The sequence below is a fragment of the Branchiostoma belcheri genome, unplaced genomic scaffold (genome assembly GCF_001625305.1).
Source record: "Branchiostoma belcheri isolate BF01 breed outbred unplaced genomic scaffold, Haploidv18h27 scaffold1, whole genome shotgun sequence".
NCBI classification, from domain to species: Eukaryota; Metazoa; Chordata; class Leptocardii; order Amphioxiformes; family Branchiostomatidae; genus Branchiostoma; species Branchiostoma belcheri.
The window spans coordinates 243,537-261,540 of record NW_017802379.1 but is presented as its reverse complement, the minus strand read 5'-3'; the positions used below and the strand labels follow the sequence as shown (position 1 = coordinate 261,540).

The following is an 18,004-nucleotide window of genomic DNA, read 5'->3' as shown; positions in this document are numbered from 1 at the left end:
CTTTTGCTCGGAGTGCATTCCGTTCGTAACTTTTGATAAAGACGGACGTCTTTCCGTTTACGGAGACAAGTGAGTTCATTTCTTGATTCCTCGTGCATTGTTAGAGGTGGAAATCTGTCAAGCTACTAATTTCTCTTTCGCAAAAAGGCTACGTAATATTTTAAGCCAGTAAAGATGGATAAATTTCATGTTAAGCACGTAATTCTATCAGAAAGGGTCTACAAGACTTGTCAGCAAGTATTTGCTGTCTACACGTTTAAGCTTAGTATTTCGTCTATGTGCAGGAGCAAGCAAGACTCAATGAAAGACTGTACCGTATATGTAATACTGTTTTAAATCACCATATACACATCAAGAATTGCCCTGTTTCCAAATTATTGATCAGTTTCGTTGCCAAATAAAGGAAAGGATAAAGTTTACAGATAAAAAACTCCGCGGTGTGACCAAGCGTGTTCTAGAACTGTGCCGAACATTTGGTAGCTTCAGCGGTGGTTCGAAACTGATCGCCATCAATGGTTAAATTCTAGAACAACTTTAAATTTATTTTACATCAGGTACATGTATTCGTCCAAACAGGCGTTTAGACCTGACACTTTTTCTGACGATTGGATATTGTCCAGGGTGTTAGTCAAACCCAGTAGGTTTTACTAGTAGTTTATTAGTAGTAATCAGTAGTTCTGTGTGTACTAATTGTCTGTTTTTAATACCAAATGTTTCTTCTGTTCCTGCAATTAGCCCTGTGGCATTGATTTGCAATAAAACATCTATTAATTACCTGTAGTGAATTTTCATTGTATCACACTGACAGATTTACTCTCTGATAGTTTTCCAGAATTGGATATCAATTGAGAAGTCGTCGAAAATGTCGAACACTGTGAATGAAGGCCCCCTTGCGAGGATGCTGGGAACTTCAGAGAGAGATCACGGTGACACCAGGTCACAGGTAAATACAAGAGTAATACTAATAGGATGTATATTTTAGCTACCTATAAATTGTTTGAAAAATATGACATTAAAAGCCATAGTGCACCAGGCAAATTTTAACTGCACCACACAGAATGTAGGAAGTATGGATCATAATAAAAAACTGTTCAGAACCATTGGCATTTAATTTCTTATATACCTCAGAGCTGGTAACACTCAATGCAGCAAATGAAAGTTCACATACAACTACATGTATGTACATGTATAAACCCAGTACATGGGGGTGCAGGTACACATCAGAAATACATGTACCTGCACAGCCTCGATTTTACCTGTACTTAAACATCAAACTTGAGTCTCATGTACTGAAATATCTCAGAGACTTAGGAAGAGACAAACTAAGATGGATTGAACTGTACAGAGACTGATTTGGTCTGTCAGTTGTAGTTTAGAGTTAAATGTCTACTACTAATTTACAGCCAAGAACAGTTATTATTATTATTATTTCAAGCCCTGACCAAACCTGTCTCTGTCCTCAGACCGCCTTAGTGGGGTCTCGGACCGTGCGAGTTGTCTGGAGGGGTCGGCTTTCCGAGGAGACTTTCCTCTTCGGAAGCTGGGATGCTTGGGCGAGAGGCAGGAGGGTCACCAAGAGGTGAGTCCGTGTTAGCATCAGGATACAGTCTGAGTTCTCTCTCACACAACCAAGATTTCTAACCTAAGTCCTGACGTTTCGGTGTCTATCAGACACCTTCCTCAGAGCTTCTGACTGGAGTTCTGCTTCTCACCGCTATATGTAGCTAATGTAGGCAGTGCTTTTGCAGTGAGAACATCCTAAATCATAGTGGCTGAGTTTGTACCTCCCTCCTGTAATACTTTACGAACCTGATGAAACTATTTTCGGACGTGTTAGCATCAGTGTCAACGGGGTAATTGCGGAGGCACCATTGACTGAGCATACCTGTGAGCTTTCCTATTCCTAGCTAATATTATTATTATGCACCACCATGGCTGATGTTTGTGCAAATTTCAAGTGTTTTCGGTGAACACTAGCAGACTGTAATTTCTGCAGGGTTGGAATAACTTTCTTGAGATAACTTACAGCTTATTAATGTTAACATGCCAAAACTTCATCAAGCAAGGAGGTTGATTTTAAGGCCAGCTTGTGTTTCAAAAGTACAAGCCTAGTAGTATTTATTTACACTACTTGATGTTAACTTGTTGTTTAGGCATTGATATAGACCGTAAACTTTTGGTACCGTGAACATAAAGTGAATTACAGTATCATTGTACGTCCTCTCACATGATGATCTGTGCTTTATTTGCAGTGACAGTATTGAAGAGTATGTGGTGGTCCTGGAGCTTAATCCAGGGAGATACGAGTCAAAGTATCGGTCGTGCAGCGGCGTTTGGTTCCACAACCCCACCTTGGTAAATACACCATTGTTCTTTTAAAATATTCTTTGCATTTAGTTACATTCTTTGTTAAACTGAAGTGTAGTTTCCTTTGTATTCATTAATTCATTTTCAATTACTATATTTAATTACTAAAAGGAAAATTCAATGCGTTCAATATTTGTGTCAGAATTCTAAGAAATTACAGGCAACAAGATACAGTATGCTCTGTATTACAAAATTTAAATCATATTCAACTTTACTTAGGGACAACATATAACTTTCAAGGTATAACATACTATAAGCGTGGAAGGTCTAGGAAAAGGCAAAAGAAAGTTGCAGAAAAAGTTGACGAAAAGTACATGTTGTAGTGAAACACTAACACACATAGGCCCCCACATGCATACATATGCACAAGATAAAGGCTGTTTTGCACAAGTGCTTTGCTTATAACTAATGGCAACTTTTTTCCTTTCACCACAGCCCACGACCATGAATGTGTTCGGTACTCTGAACAACATCTTGATCGTATCTGGATCACCAAACATTGGGACTGGGGAGCAAGGTGAAAAAATGATTCCTGCTTTGCTGCCAACTGTAAAGCAGGAGGACCTAGGCCCTGCGGCAGTGCCCACTGCAAAGATGGAAGACCTGGGCCCCGTGGCAGTGCCCACTGCAAAGATGGAGGACCTAGGCCCAGTGGCAGTGCCCACTGCAAAGCAGGAGGACCTAGGCCCAGTGGCAGTGCCCACTGCAAAGCAGGAGGACCTAGGCCCAGTGGCAGTGCCCACTGCAAAGATGGAGGACCTAGGCCCAGTGGCAGTGCCCACTGCAAAGATGGAGGACCTAGGCCCAGTGGCAGTGCCCACTGCAAAGCAGGAGGACCTAGGCCCAGTGGCAGTGCCCACTGCAAAGATGGAAGACCTGGGCCCTGTGGCAGTGCCCACTGCAAAGATGGAGGACCTGGGCCCTGTGGCAGTGCCCACTGCAAAGATGGAAGACCTGGGCCCTGTGGCAGTGCCCACTGCAAAGATGGAAGACCTGGGCCCTGCTTTGTCCCCTGATGAGCTTCCAGAGGACAAGTCTGGAGAAAAGAGCTACGGATGCTTCCGGGGGCTCTGGAGACGCCTGTTCCGGCGCAGGAAGTCCACAAAGGCTGCCACCCATGATGCCAAGGACAAGGCATCGAGGCAGACCCCTGCAGCGGAAGGCAAGAAGACCAATGCAGCGGAAGGCAAGAGGCGAAGATTCTGGAGGAGACGTGTCACGAAGAAGACCGACACTCCGGCTACATAGATGCCCTTTGAAGTGGCATAATAGCATTAATTTAAAACAGTGGTACTGTTATACAGTATACTTATTAAGTAGATTATGAAAGTACAGTCAAAACTGCTAAAGGCGACCACCCAAAGGACATCGGACAGTTGGTCTCTGTGAAGAGGGTTGACTGAGACGTCTAGACATAAATGGTTTTCAATCGAGACGTTTTAATGTCAAATGCATCTTTGGTTCTGAGGTTAATGCATATGGAGAGGGTGGCTCATGTACAGAAAAAGGAAAGTATGCAATAAAAAATTTTAAGATGGTGAAGAAAGATTTGTTTTCGTTGCCTAAAGTTGTCTTTAGATTTACAATCTATACAAAAAAAGGGGGTTCTGTGCGTTTTCTGTGACACATCTTGATCAAGAACCCACCGCACCTATGAATAAGAATAGGGTTCCTTCCTGGTGTGAATGGATAGATCCATTCAGTCCTGTCATACAGAGCTTGCAATTGTACTTCGTAAAACAGAACTGGTGTGTCACACATTGCAGTTTATCAGTTACGTTGATGAAGGTTAGACATCAAGGTAAACAATACTCATAGGAAATTTAAACTCCACTAGTAACTGTATAAATAAATCAGTTTAACAGTTATAACCAACAGCACATAACATCATGTTGGAATGTGTAATAACTTGTGGATGGACAGGGATGTGAGGTACTGTACTAGCAGGCTCGTAGCAACCAGGCCGCATGCCACATCTTGTCTGGTATCCATGGTTACTGTAGAAAAAACAAAGAAAATGCAACATGAGTTTTAACCTTTAAATATAGTACTGATACATGTACAATATAGTACCAAATTTGTACTGATAAAACATAATCATACACATGTTTTTACACACAAAACATACACATAGGCAAACATTCCTGTCCTTCGTGCTGAACACTATCATAACTAACATTTTTCTGGTTCCCAGCTGTTAAAGGTATGGGAAGGATGCCATCCCCATGATGACAATATGCAGTGTAAAGTCACAGAGATGAGTGTTTGATAGCAGCTGACCTCATAGCCAGCGAGTTACATGTGAAGACAAACATTCCTGTCCTTGGTGCTGATACCATTCCCATCATGACAATACGGAACCGCAGCTAATGGCATGATACTAGTCTGGGTCCCAGGTTATTCTGGCTAGAAAACCTGGAACTGACTGATTGTTGCCAGGAGAAACATGAGGCAGTGTATTTTAAAGTCAAATAGCTGAGTGTTTGATAGCATCTTACCTCTCATAGCCAGTGAGTTACACGTGAAGACGAACAGTCTAGTGAGGCCCAGGTACACTGTGCTGTTTGTCTCACCCCAGATCACTGCTGGGATGACCAGTAACTTCCCAAAACTGGACAGTAGCAGAGCACGAACTACAGAAGAAAACCTAAGAAAAGAAGTTATGTACTTTAACTTTGTGTGTAACTCAAAGAACAAGGGGTTGATTTCCATGTCTGTACAAAAAAAACATATTCACATAGGCAAACATTTCTGTCCTTGGTGCTGAACACTATCTATATGCTAATGTTTTTAGTTAATCATCTTTGTCACTTTCAAACTGGTGAATCAGCCTTCAAATGATACTAAATATCTGGGATAAAACCTCCTATGTTTCTTTGGTTTCTGATGACCTACCTCACTTCAGGAGATGGTGCAATATATCTGTTGACCTGCAGCAGCAGCATACAGCACCCAAGGAACACCGCCAACTCTGGAAGGGAAGAGGATGTACAATGGACCTCTGATTTTATTTCAACAATGCAGAGAACCCGCACTTCCCTCCTGGCTTGATCTCATCCAAGTCTAATCTACTTAAATCATAACAGACATGCCTGTTTTGCCTAGAATGGCCTAGCTCTTAGTCTAGTCATTGAATTGCTGTTATAATAACTTATATTCCCTCAATAAATTAGATACTGGTGAAAACTCTCAACCTGAATGCCTGGCTTGAACCTTAGCTTCTGTCTGCTCCATGTGATGGCACTTAAAAAGTTAACAACTCTGGCCCCCAGGCTAGAAACCCTTGAACTGACCGATTGCTGCTAGGAGGAACATGAGGTAGAAGTCCCACTCCAGAGCGTAGAAGCCCATGTGCTGTTGTGTGTCTGTGGAGTCTGCTGACTTCAGGTGAGCCCACTTGATGTAAGCATCACACAGGAGACAGATCACGGCCAGTCTCCAGTGGAACTGGGGGAAGGGAATTTCACACTGTCAGGAATATATGTATCATACAAAATGTTGATGCTTGATTTTTTTAAAAAGAAAATATAAAATGGCTACATTAATTGCAGCTTAGGTTTCAACGGAACTGAAGACAAATGACAAAGACACAACAAAATGATTAGGAACAAATTTTTTCATGCTTTCCCAGGGCTAAAAGTAACAATATGTTTCATTGCACTGTAGTCTTACACTGAAATGTAAATGTTGCCAAATATTCTTATGTTTCTTAGCATTCCTCCTAGTTATATTGATAAGAACAATTGTATGTTAACAAAATTAAGGCCAAAAAAAGCCACTGATAACACTACCGGGTACATTGATTCAATAGTGTTCATTCTCAAAAAGTTTAACTACATGTATACTAGTAACAGTTATCCTTGTGGACATGATATACTTATAACTTTGTCTACCTGTATGCCACTGTTGAGTAGAATGTGCCTGTAAGCCTGTGGTTTGTGTAGAAGTGCGTCCAGTAACACCAGGACAGGGTCAAACTCTACATACTTATCCACCACCTGGTCACAGTGGTCCTGTGGATCGATGGGAAACAAATTTAAAGTATATCCAAGTTTTCTTAGGCTGCTAACTTGACTTCAGCCGTTGGACAAGACAGACTGTAGGAAATTCTGAAACCCTACCTTACGCAAGATAATAGGAGGCGAATACAAAAGAGGTATAACGTTACTAAATGTTGGACAAAACATGCATAAAACATGTGAGCATGAGCTAACTAGATCCTTAGTTACATCTGCCTGGGAATTACATAGTTTTCCAGTACAATGTACAAATGTACACAGTGGTCAGGACTGGCACTGAGAATATAAATGATATTGTTTCTGTAATAGACTGATAAACAGTAAACCTTACTAAGCCATGCCAAAAGTCCATTTCGGCACACGGCGATTCTTCATTGCAGTCCAATGCTATGTGTTGTGCACCCGAGAAGATGATGTTGTTGTATGGTTCGTATGGTTAAAGATTTTGTTGACAACAGCACTTCCGGGTTGTGCACAGTTCAGTGTCATCATCATACCAACACTACGTAGTTCAATACATATCAGTTGTGTACGGTAATTCATAACTCCAAAAATACGAAAAAACAGGAACTAACTAACCCTCTGATTGTACTTACGCAGTGGGAGATTTTCAAATTGCCGCCACCGAAGTCTCTATACAGTTCTTCTGCCCCCCTCCCACACTCAATGCAGGTGTATTTCTTCATTTCTCTGGATCCCTCAAACGTAGCGTGATCTTAAATATTATTAACTTGTAGACAGAAGGTATTAAACGTTGATATAAAACCGCTTTAAGCCGGCAAACACAACAGCATCAGAGAAATCCAGATTATACCAAGGACATGTCTCTGATTATACCGTGCAGTTAGCGGCTTGCTCTTTGCTTGGAGCGCAGTGGCAATATTCCTGCAGTACTGATTCAGTCTTCTAGAGGTCGCTTTTACAAGGCTGTCTGAGTAAGACTTGTAATGCTTACAGACTTCGAGAGGGGCGCTTTTACAACAATCTATCCAAAGACAATATTTATCATCGCAGCAGCTACTGATTTATGAGTACATCTTCCAGCCATTGCTGTAACTTAAGTTTTCATAGCTCAGACGAATTTTACTTAGACCACAAACAACCAGGATTCAAGTGGCATTACATGTAACGTTATATACGGTACTTTATTGATGTTCAAAGAATTTCATACAAAGTAAATGCATTTATACAAACTCTACAGGCACATAAAAAGGGCTAATCGTATACACTGCGAATATGTGAAAAAAAAACTAACGATACACTGGAATATACAGTGCACAATAATAATAATACGTCAACAATAAATTGTTGACGTATTGTTAGAGGAAAAGTGAATCAGCCTTCTGCTCAGCATATCAAGCTTTACAATGACTACTAGATTCTTTGTTGGACATCTCACATACATGTACACCATGTGGAAGGCAAGTTGTTGATTTGATGGTGAGAAGTTGCTTGCAGTTCAGTCCTACCACAGATAATACAAGTATCTGTTATGACTACATGACTGTATAATATCATGTGTTAGTTTATATACTAACATAGAGGGCAGCTATGTACAAATGATAAGTGCTAAGTGATCCACTAGTCCGGTTGCCTGGTATTCATTCTAATCTAGCTCTGGTTCGTTACTTTGGTCACTTCCATGCAGAATAGTCTGGCACTGTCCCCATTGAAACGTTTGGTTCTTACATTACTTCTCCATTGTTTAATGAATCAAAAAAATTTGCACAGGAAATATACAGTGAATCAGAACTCTTGCTTATATTTCAAGTGAATATTTAAATGCCAATCGCTTCTCTATAAACAGGTGACATACTATTCAGGAAGGAAGGCAATTGTAAGGGTGAACTAGAGCTAGAATAGGATAGACACCAGGCTAGTAGTCCTGTGGTCCACAGCATAATGATGCTACCGGGTACATGTACAAATAGAGTCTTGACGTTCCAGGGGTGTGACTATCTCTTCTTGCTCTCCTTACACGACACCACATATCTCTGAGCCACGGTAAGGGGCGGGGAGTAGCCATCAGCGTAGGAGGTGTCCTCAAACAGCACTGAGTAGTCATCCTGTGGCTTAACAATACACAAACACACCATGAGGTTTGGAAGAAATCATCAACACAGACCTAAAGGAAAGCTTTGTGAAACTTTCAACTCAAAATCGCTTGAAATTGTCCTAAACTTGTGGCCCGTAGAAAGTTATGAATCAATTACAGTAAACATGATTTTAGGTTGACAGTTCCAAAAACTGAAAATGCTTCCTCTCCTTTCATGCAGTATTAGTGCTTGAAAAAATACATCTGTGATATTAATTCTACCCCCCACAACATACATTATAAGTAAGTACCTTTTACTCGATAGCATTATAAGTAAATACCTAAGTCAATAATGGTATCAAGTGTAAAGTCTCTTTACAAGGGTTAAGTCAATATTGAATATACATATACAGCATGTACAACATGTATAGAAAACCTGTGCGTACCCTTGTAGGTGGGGCATGTATCAGGGCTCTGTAGAAGCACGTCGTCTGTGGGTACAAGGCCAACACCAACTGTGGAGAGAGAGAACATAATTGGTAAGACCTACATCACAACCATTCAAGCCAGTCATAGTAGACAGGAAGCCACTATAAAGAGGGTCCTTAATGCTAGGCTAAACAGCAAAAAAGGAAGAAATGACCACAAAAGTTAAACTGACCGTATCTTTGTGGAAAAGTGCCTCTGGGTCTGTCTCTGGGTTGGCCTTCCACTGTGGCAGTGGGATAACTCTCCTACGACTCAGGGTGTGTCTCCTGGAGAAACACAGAACAATTTATGAGTAAACATCATCATCATCATCATCAGTTGGTTGCTGTGCAGAACTGCACAGTCTGTGCAAAACTGACTGACAGAGAGAGTAATATTTCACCCCTTTCAGACATAAATATAATACACCACAACTATTTCATACAAAATGCACAAGTCATAGAAAAACTCACTCTTTCCCTTCTTCACTGTCGATGTCATCAACTTCATACCTGAAACAAACAGCACAACAGTTGAATGGCAAGAAGAATCAAGACTGTTACTCTCTTTTTGCAAACCTTCCACCTAAACAACTGACAAGAAAATTCTATGAAACTGACAACAACTATATAAGCTTCCCACTGTTGTACACACATTACTACAGCTGTCCTTACTTGTTGGTGCCTGTATTGAAGGACACGACTTCTGCCAGGATCCACTGTTCGTCCCCGTCAGGCCCCTTGACTCTGGCCGCCACCTTGTCTCCTGGTTTAGCTACATAGTCTGAACCTGCCTGGACTGCACCACACAGGGGAGGGGGGCTAAAGAAAAAACAACAACAATTTGTTGAAATTTATGTCTGAAACTTTCACAAAGGCAAACATTGTCATGTCTTTGGTCAGAAAAGCACGAGAAAAAGAGATAGAGAGGAGGGAGAAACAATTTTAGCAAGATGCTCTACACATCTAGACTACACATCACCTCTCTCCAGGTTTGCCTATCCACAGTGGTAAGGTCATGGCTGACTGCTGTAGGAGGGTCATCAGCACACCACGCCGCATGGTTTTCCTGCAACGGAGGTATAAAAAACATCAGTTACTAACAGAAAAGTCATTATCCAAATATATGCTTTGTTGTTAGTCAGATTTCACAAGAGAATCCACTCTTCATACTTCAGTCACAGGATTAAAAATATGCCTAGAGTTTTAATAAATTTTAATAACTAGAGGTAACGTTTCTTCACTTTACATTTATGCAATCCCATACCTTGGTGGTTCTTGTTCCATAAAAATCCCTGCACTCTTTGCAGCTGGAAACAAAGAAGGGGAAAGACTTGTTATGTAAATGTAGGTATGAAAATGACATGCCACATTTCTGTTCTTTTTTTTTTTTTTCAAAAAAAAAAGTTGTAAGATTGTCCAAACAATTAACAAATGCGTAGCAATCAGAGTACCGTACCTATTCTCCTCTCATTCCGAATGGCCTTAATTTGAGCAATCTTGTCCAAGCATTTTCTCAGCAGGCTGGAAAACAAACAAGAACACTGCATTACAAACATGTCTATGTTTCTGACCACCAAGATAACCTTCCTTCTTCACACATGTATGATTGGGAAAATGTACTAGAAATTCTGTCTGTCTTGAAAAAATACATAGTCTAAATGCAAATAGCCGGTTGTTGGCTATTACTGTGTGGTTTATGACAATTAGAACATGGGAAGATTTTGGAAAAAAACTCACTCCGCCTCCACTTCAGCATCGGCCTTTGCTGTACTGTACAAACCTCGCAGCTTACTCTTGAAGTACGGAGACACAGCTGAAACACAGGGGGAAGTTTTGAGTTTGCAAAATAATAAATTTACTGGGTAATATCTAAAACTGTCACTAAAGCAGCACAAAAGAGGGCAGCAATAATGCAAGTGTCATTCTTAAGTTAGTTTCAACTATAACATATAGTAAAGAGTTCTGTCTACCTACCTGTTGATGTACCTTTGGACTTGCCCTTCTGTTCGTACTGTATTCTCTCGTGTGTTTTCTGAATGTTGGTGAGGTTGTGCTCACTTCGGGCCCGCTCCTCCTGATTGGGATGTAATATAAGGTAAGTCTGGGCAACTGAGACCATCCAAAGCTTGCAATCTTTGTTTGCAAATTTGATTCATCTATACTTGAAGCTTGGAAATTCCTGCAACTTGACCCATAAACCAAGGAGCCATAATTAGAACATGAGCTGTCATCTCGATGACCTTCTGTATCTTGTATACTGTGCACTGTAGCTAGAGTAGTGAACAAGTAACACCTAGCTCCAGTGCACAACAAGCTAGTCATTATTGACTCTGAGGAATATAACAAAAACTAAGCTAAAAACTAGATACTGCCCTGCCAATTTGATACTGTCTTTTGCCACCCTAGGATTTGCTGGGAGATTAGCACCTGTGTCTGCTGTATGAGTTGGTGCAGCTCCTTCAGCAGGTCTGGGATGCGGGTGTCCAGGGCGGGGGACGAGGTGGCCGACTCCCCGCCGAACAGGGCGGAGCTGGAGGAGGTGGTGCTGGAGGCGGAGGCTGGGCCACGTCCACGACGCATGGTGACAGGGTCAGGTCCGACTGCTGTGGACAAATAGCAGTACATGTAACATTAAGAAATACCATAGTACGGTGCTGAACTTTATTCCAACACAAAGATAGACAAGGATGCGGGGGGTAGTAATGGCAGAGCATTTGGCTCAGAACCTTGAGGTCCCAGGTTCGAATCCTTCCAAGTCGCCAACCTTCTGCCCTTGGGAAAGGCACTTTACACGACTTTCCTCACTTCACTCAGGTGAAATTGAGTGCCAGAATTTATGATCAATATCAAATCGTGAGCAAACCAATCAAATTTTCAACAACCACTGATTTGATTTATGATGCATACTTGTCAATGTCTGAAGGGTGTGGGTAAAGTTTGTCCAGTGCAAGTAATTGTCAATGTTACCTGCTCTGATGCAGAAAAAAGCATTTCGGTCCCTTGATGTTGTATCTAAGGCTCACCCCACCCCCGCCAAAAAAGAAACACCAACTTCACACCAAGTGACAAAGGCTCACAATTGACAAAGGACCACGTAAATTCATGAAGACTTTTCGGAGTCTATAACCTCTAAAAAGCATTAAATTCCACACCTACTGATTTCCAAACAATGTCTTGATATTATGTTGACGAGTTTTTGTTGATGCCGATTCAATATCACGAGATTTTGATGTTTTTTATGACAACTCATTAAATCAAGACTGTCTTTCCGCCATCTTGGATTGCAGATCTCGTAAAAAGACGAATCCTCGCGAGATATAGTGAGAGTTGCTTGGTAGCATGCAAACGTAACACATCATAAACAGACTTGAAAAATAATATTTCCACAAAACCGAGTGGCTTTTATAAAAACCATATGCAATCACGTTGATAATAATATGGGTAATATTAAAAATTGTATTAACATCTTTCTTGAATGCTAAATTTTGGCTTGGTGTCGGTGCAATCGAAGCGCTATCTTTGCGCTTTGCTGCGGGCTTTACTCATTTGCACAGAAAGCAGCCACCATTTCCCGAAATCTGATCGTTTCGGTGTTTTTATCGGCGAGTTTTTATAACGAAATGCGACATTATCGCGGATTTTAAAGTGCCAGAACTAAGTCAGCGACAAGTCCGTGCAAAGCAACTGGTGAGTAAACAAGACTCGGCTTCGAGCTTTGATCATTTTCGCTTCACATCTTAGCACAGGGACCTTCTGTTTTCAATGATGACGATTTTTCCCAAGGATCTTCCTTCCTCTTTCTTTCTTCGCATTCCACAAAAGGTCCTTATTGTTGTAGTTGGACAGCAAACTCTCCTTCACTTAAAACCCTATCGCTCGAGAATCATAATGGCATGTATATACAGATGTGTGTTAGGGATCGGTGACATATCATGACAGTTTTAATTGTCGACTTTTACATGCAAATGAAGACATGGGGGAGGGGTTGTAGCTGATCACAAGTCTTATATAACATCTCATGACTTCTGCTAGAATCCTTGAAGAATTGGAGCTGTAGTATATGCCACCTTGAATTTCTTAAGCTGTTACAGTGGCAGATTCTTTAATGAAATATATATTATTCTGACAATTAAGCTATTTTTGGTTTAATTATATATGTCGGTGTGTGTGCCTTGACATGATAATGATGATACTAAATGACACTACAAAGATACCCAGATATTTTGATTCCATCTATACTATGGGAGAGATACATGTACTTGGTTTCTGCCTGGAGTTTGACTAACCAACTTTGTTTCTAGTTCATTACCTTCAGATATACACTGATACACAATGACAACTTCTTGTTAGATAAATCTTGTTCGACAAGATAATTAGTGGAGCGTTGATGCCTTTTTTTTGGGCCTGTTAAAAATGTCAAAAGTAACTTCTGTTTTAGTTTACAGAAACAAAGCTTTAGATTTATCAGAAGTAGCAGAAACTGTAGCAACAGTTCTCGTTTCGTAAACTCAATTTGAATATGTAACTTGTAAGTATATGTCTCTTTCAAGTTTCAACATGGTACACAATATTTGCAAGCACAAACGTCAAAGCACAATGGTGATCTGTTTTATTACGTAACGTCTTATCGTAATCTCCAAGCAGACGTTGGGTGACTAAATTGTTATGTTTTCCTTGCTGCCGTCAGTGGTTTGTCACAGAAAAGAGCAGAAAGTATAACTTCTCCCAACATGATCTTGAAGATTAATCTCGTCCATCCTTAGTCCCATATAAGTGTTACGACCTTGCTGGCTTTTTTTAGCGACACAAAATTATTGACCAGTGACCCTGAAACTAGCTCACATGTTTCCGTTCACAGTGCTACATAACAGGTTTTTCAATCTTAACCTTATGAAATATCATTGCATGTATCAGTGCCCTTGTGTGTAGTGTGAAAGATCAATTATCAAATCCATTGAGTCTGCTGTCTAACTCTTCTTAGCAAACTGCTGCCCTGTTTATCAATATCACAGTATACATGCAGTTGTAAGTGTGGCATGTTGGACAAGCATTGAGTCTTCTGTGATCGCCTTGTCCATATTTATAATGTTACGACATCAAAAAAACAGTATGTACATGTAACACCATGAAGCTCCCAGAAGACGATTTCTCATGGACAAGTGATTTGTGACATCATGGTCCCATTTTCCATCAGGCCACCAGATGTTTTCCATTGATTGAAGTTGAACACATCTTGCCACGCTGTTCACAACTTCAAAAGAAATCTTTAAAAGTTTGCATTGTCAATGTTATAATATTAATACTTATATCAATATGTATTATTTGTGGTCAATGAGATTTTATACTGAAATCATACACAGTTATAACATAGGGTCAAATATAGATATACTAATTAGCTTATACAAAGAAGATTATTAATACAATTGAAGTATTTGTACACCAATCTACATGTATAGTGTTTCAAAACAAATGTTTTGTTTTGTTCAATAACCTACAGTGCTGGTAACAATAACAGTTTTCAGGGAAAGAGTCTAGGCTAGACTAGTAGTAGAGGATTCTTCAATAGAAGGGTTGTTTTTCTGTTAATGGTTAGAGAAATTGTACTTGACACATGGCCATGGCTATGTCATTGATTTTGTGTGATTTTACTAATGACCTGTCACCCCAAGCATTTAGACAGGCCACTCTGTTCAACTGCCTTCCAATATTACTTTGGGTAGTGATTTTAATTGTATTGATTGAAATTGTTATTCAAGAAGCCACATATGGAATTAATTTTGACTTGAATGCACAAGAATAAGAGAGATGATATTATGATATCGGGCAGTCGTTTGCCACAAATCTTTATGACTACATTAGGTCTAGTTACATATAGACATCTATTATTTTTTGACTGAGTTGACATCACAAGGTGTACATAATTTGGACAAAAATTTTGTTTGTTTCTTTTGTATTTGTCATTTTTGCATATACTGGTACAATGGCCAGGGTTAACTAACATATAAAGACCTTGAAACTGGATACTTAGTGAGTTTTATGCGAAAAATCACTACAGTACGGTGTTCTCAAAGAACTGCCTTCTGCTGCCTTAATCTTTAGCAAAGAAAGGTGTTTGACCTTCTGTTTATCTTCTAACAGCTGCCATCTCTTAAGTCGGTAGGAACAGGAGATACCTGTGGACGCAGGACAGGTGTCATGTGACACTAGTGTGGACAGTCTATACAGGTGTGTTGGCAGGAGCTTCATTAGTGATAGAAGCTGGAGTGAAAAGTTTGTGGCCATTGTGCTTACTTCTTTAGTTTATGAAATTGTGACGAATGAATGACTTAGGATGTGGGGCATGTTTTTGTTAGTTGACAAGCTTTCCAGGTATATTTGTAGGGGTATCCTGGTGTGCTTAGTCAAAATCTACCCTAGGATTATATAAGACATTTAATAGAGACCTCAGACACTCTCACACTCAGACTAATGCCTTCTCTGACCAACAAGTCAGGACTGCAAGCTTTGTCAGAATATTGCTTGAAAGCTGTTGTTTCGTTTACCCAATTCTAAGGTTTGTGGTTACTTAGATCTGCCGCAAAATACTTTGTGGTCGCTGTCTGTTTACACAGTAACAGCAGACCCAAAACAGCTTATACTTGTGCTTCCCTATGACCTGTTTTTGACCACATCCCTCAGTATACACTGTAATTGCTTCCATATGTACACGTTCCCACATTCTTATCCTTCTGCATGTATGTCTGTAGTCCCTTGATGGACAGATCTTCATGTACAAAGTTCCCGCATGTCAGGACAACATATCACATACCAGGATTTGTAGGTTGGATATCGAGAAACATAAAACTAAGTTGTCCCTCAGGAATTTTCTGAGTTGCTAGGATTCAGCCCAAGTGTCCCTATCCTTTGATTCCTCAGTGCCTGTCTCCCATGACTGTTGCGGCCACTGCATAACCAACACTTGAAACAGCTTACATTCTCACTGTCCAACAGTTACCAGGCTGACTCAAAAGAGCTAGTCCAACATGTCAACCTATATTTGCTGTACTGAAATTTCGTTTCTGATAGGATCTTTGACCGACATTCTGTCACAGATGGCTTCTAAGTTACAATTTTTCATAAAACATTTACTCACGCATGTTTTATTCATGCTTTGTTATATTGGCATGTTTGGTTCAAAAGTGTAAGAGTACATTTGTAACATATTTATTTACTGAGGGCACATTTGTTACTGTGTCATATTAATGTTGAATAAATCAAATTTAGTCCACTTTGTTCTTATTATAACTCAAGATCTATACTAGCTATATTAAATAATGTATGTTAGCTAAGTCATCCTGATTCAAGGATCTTACACTGCTTCCCAGATGACATCTGATGTCAAGCTTCCACTTTTGAAAATCTTCAGAGGATTTGACTTTTTGCTTGTCCCTTAAAAAGGTCCTCACTGTATAATTGCACGGCAAGCCAGTAATGTCTTCCCCGCTGCCATAATTATAATTCCATTGATTATTGGCTTATTGATTACTTAGTAACAACAATTGATTTACGCTGACATGAGCCAGGCTCTGCTGGCCCGGTGTGTCTATGCCTGACATATGCTACGTTTTACGGGCTGTCAGGAACTACATGTAGTGTATCAGGATAATTTAGCATGGCTGCTCCGATTCTCTGTCAAAAATAGCTTTATTATTCTGATATACTGGGAGAGATGGAGCAAGAACAGATGTTTGTAACACTAACAAATCTTGGAGAAGATACGCTGTGACGGTATCTGAATTAGATGCGTTCCCAACTGACGGAGCTGTTGCAAGTGATAAAGAAAGGAAAGGAAGTACAAAATGTAATCTCGATCCAGCTTATATATTCTTCCACTGGTCATAACACAGATGCTATGTACAGTATTTACAGGTTCATTTTACCATGGAAATTCCACAGGCTCTTTCTGACAACTTGGACCACACTACCGGTATAAATAGTATAATATTGACTGCAACCTTTTTCAGTAGCGTGCATGTCTGGTGAGCGACGACAGCCGGGATTCGAACTCCCAACCTCTTGGTCCAGAGGCAGGGTTACTAACCACTAGATTATGCATGCTATCTTTCCCTTTACAAGGCTTTAGCCACTCCTTTTCCTTGCCTGGTGCAGGGCTATCTGTAGACATAATTCACCCCCATGAAACTCCTTCCTCTTCGCCCCCGCCGTTCTGCTTCGCCCCCGCCCCGTTCTGCTTCGCCCCCGCAAAAAATCTGCTTCGCCCCCGTCGTTCCTCTACGCCCCCGGCGCAATTCTGCTTTGCCCCCGTCCTTCTGCTTAGCCCCCAATGGCGGCACAGCTCACAGTCGACACGAAAATCGTCTGCAAAATAACAATAAAGGCTGTGCCGCCAAATTTAAAGTAGCCCATGCTCCAGCAAACATTCTGGACCACCTTTCTGCCAAGTGGCGTTGCACAAATCCTTCCCATTCAAAAGTTTACCCCTACATTGTACCTCACGGCCCGTCAGTGGTTCTTACGTTTATAAGTACTGGCGGGAAATTTCACTCACGGCTGGACAGACGCTAGGCTGATCGCCATGGAAGGTGGGTACTAATTAAAGCCAACTTGGATAATGGCGGGATTTTGTATCAGCCAACTGAACAGTAACTAATCGTGTTCCTTTTGATACAAGTAGACAATAGTGAAAAAATGACAGCTATCAGTAATAGCGTTAAGTTAAAAATTGTGCTGCAAATACTAAGTAGAATTTATAAGGCAATACCTTGCTGTGTGAGGTGACATGGATTTAGAATGCTGTGTAAAAACTAGATGAGACCACTGACGGGCCGTGAGGTAGGGGTAAACTTTTGAATGGGAAGGATTTGTGCAACGCCACTTGGCAGAAAGGTGGTCCAGAATGTTTGCCGGAGCATGGGCTACTTTAAATTTGGCGGCACAGCCTTTATTGTTATTTTGCAGACGATTTTCGTGTCGACTGTGAGCTGTGCTGCCATTGGGGGCTAAGCAGAAGGACGGGGGCAAAGCAGAATTGCGCCGGGGCGTAGAGGAACGACGGGGCGAAGCAGATTTTTGCGGGGCGAAGCAGAACGGGGCGGGGCGAAGCAGAACGGCGG

At 40.8% G+C, this 18,004-nt stretch overlaps 4 protein-coding genes across 5 annotated transcripts in view; 1 reads left to right on the top strand and 3 right to left on the bottom strand.

The window, feature by feature from the left end:
- Positions 1–3,738: 3,738 nt before the first annotated feature.
- Positions 3,739–5,601, bottom strand: LOC109465642 (protein ARV1-like). Its single transcript, XM_019763406.1, has 4 exons — positions 5,562–5,601; positions 5,263–5,338; positions 4,866–5,014; positions 3,739–4,364 (listed from the first exon to the last, which is right to left on the bottom strand). The coding sequence occupies exons 1-4, from the start codon at positions 5,599–5,601 to the stop codon at positions 4,255–4,257; spliced, it is 375 nt and encodes a 124-aa protein (XP_019618965.1). The 3' UTR covers positions 3,739–4,254.
- Positions 5,602–5,640: 39 nt separating this feature from the next.
- LOC109464804 (protein ARV1-like) lies at positions 5,641–7,157 on the bottom strand. The gene is made up of 3 exons (XM_019762244.1): positions 6,983–7,157; positions 6,261–6,380; positions 5,641–5,814 (listed from the first exon to the last, which is right to left on the bottom strand). Exons 1-3 carry the CDS (start codon positions 7,070–7,072, stop codon positions 5,641–5,643), a joined length of 384 nt encoding a protein of 127 aa, XP_019617803.1. The 5' UTR covers positions 7,073–7,157.
- A 355-nt stretch (positions 7,158–7,512) lies between these two features.
- On the bottom strand, positions 7,513–12,170 carry LOC109468166 (SAGA-associated factor 29-like). 2 transcript variants are annotated; one of them, XM_019766422.1, is made up of 12 exons: positions 12,044–12,170; positions 11,319–11,494; positions 10,866–10,965; positions 10,629–10,704; positions 10,348–10,412; positions 10,156–10,198; positions 9,871–9,957; positions 9,564–9,710; positions 9,363–9,401; positions 9,083–9,176; positions 8,868–8,936; positions 7,513–8,458 (listed from the first exon to the last, which is right to left on the bottom strand). In XM_019766422.1, the coding sequence occupies exons 2-12, from the start codon at positions 11,469–11,471 to the stop codon at positions 8,342–8,344; spliced, it is 990 nt and encodes a 329-aa protein (XP_019621981.1). In that variant the 5' UTR covers positions 11,472–11,494; positions 12,044–12,170; the 3' UTR covers positions 7,513–8,341. The 2 variants fall into 2 exon arrangements, with proteins under 2 accessions (XP_019621981.1, XP_019621988.1); XM_019766429.1 differs by having other exon boundaries at positions 7,513–8,452.
- Positions 12,171–12,427: 257 nt separating this feature from the next.
- The window catches only part of LOC109467069 (CUE domain-containing protein 1-like), a 21,022-nt gene continuing 15,445 nt past the window's right edge, over positions 12,428–18,004 (top strand). Inside the window, 1 exon segment of the mRNA XM_019764976.1 lies at positions 12,428–12,578. The gene's annotated coding sequence lies outside the window, so the exon portion shown is untranslated.

Bases quoted from the DNA above. Each gene is read 5' to 3' on its own strand.
- LOC109465642 (XM_019763406.1), bottom strand. From the start codon at position 5,601: ATGGAGCAGACAGAAGCTAAGGTTCAAGCCAGGCATTCAG. The intron at 5,339-5,561 runs GTTGAGAGTTTT...CTTCCCTTCCAG, and splicing joins GGTTCAAGCCAGGCATTCAG to AGTTGGCGGTGTTCCTTGGG. The intron at 4,365-4,865 runs GTAAGATGCTAT...TTTTTTCTACAG, and splicing joins TAACTCACTGGCTATGAGAG to TAACCATGGATACCAGACAA.
- LOC109464804 (XM_019762244.1), bottom strand. From the start codon at position 7,072: ATGAAGAAATACACCTGCATTGAGTGTGGGAGGGGGGCAGAAGAACTG. The intron at 6,381-6,982 runs GTAAGTACAATC...ATCGATCCACAG, and splicing joins ATTTGAAAATCTCCCACTGC to GACCACTGTGACCAGGTGGT. The intron at 5,815-6,260 runs GTAGACAAAGTT...CCCTTCCCCCAG, and splicing joins TACTCAACAGTGGCATACAG to TTCCACTGGAGACTGGCCGT.
- LOC109468166 (XM_019766422.1), bottom strand. From the start codon at position 11,471: ATGCGTCGTGGACGTGGCCCAGCCTCCGCCTCCAGCACCACCTCCTCC. The intron at 10,705-10,865 runs GTAGGTAGACAG...CCTGTGTTTCAG, and splicing joins GTCCAAAGGTACATCAACAG to CTGTGTCTCCGTACTTCAAG. The intron at 9,958-10,155 runs GTATGGGATTGC...CCTCCGTTGCAG, and splicing joins ATGGAACAAGAACCACCAAG to GAAAACCATGCGGCGTGGTG.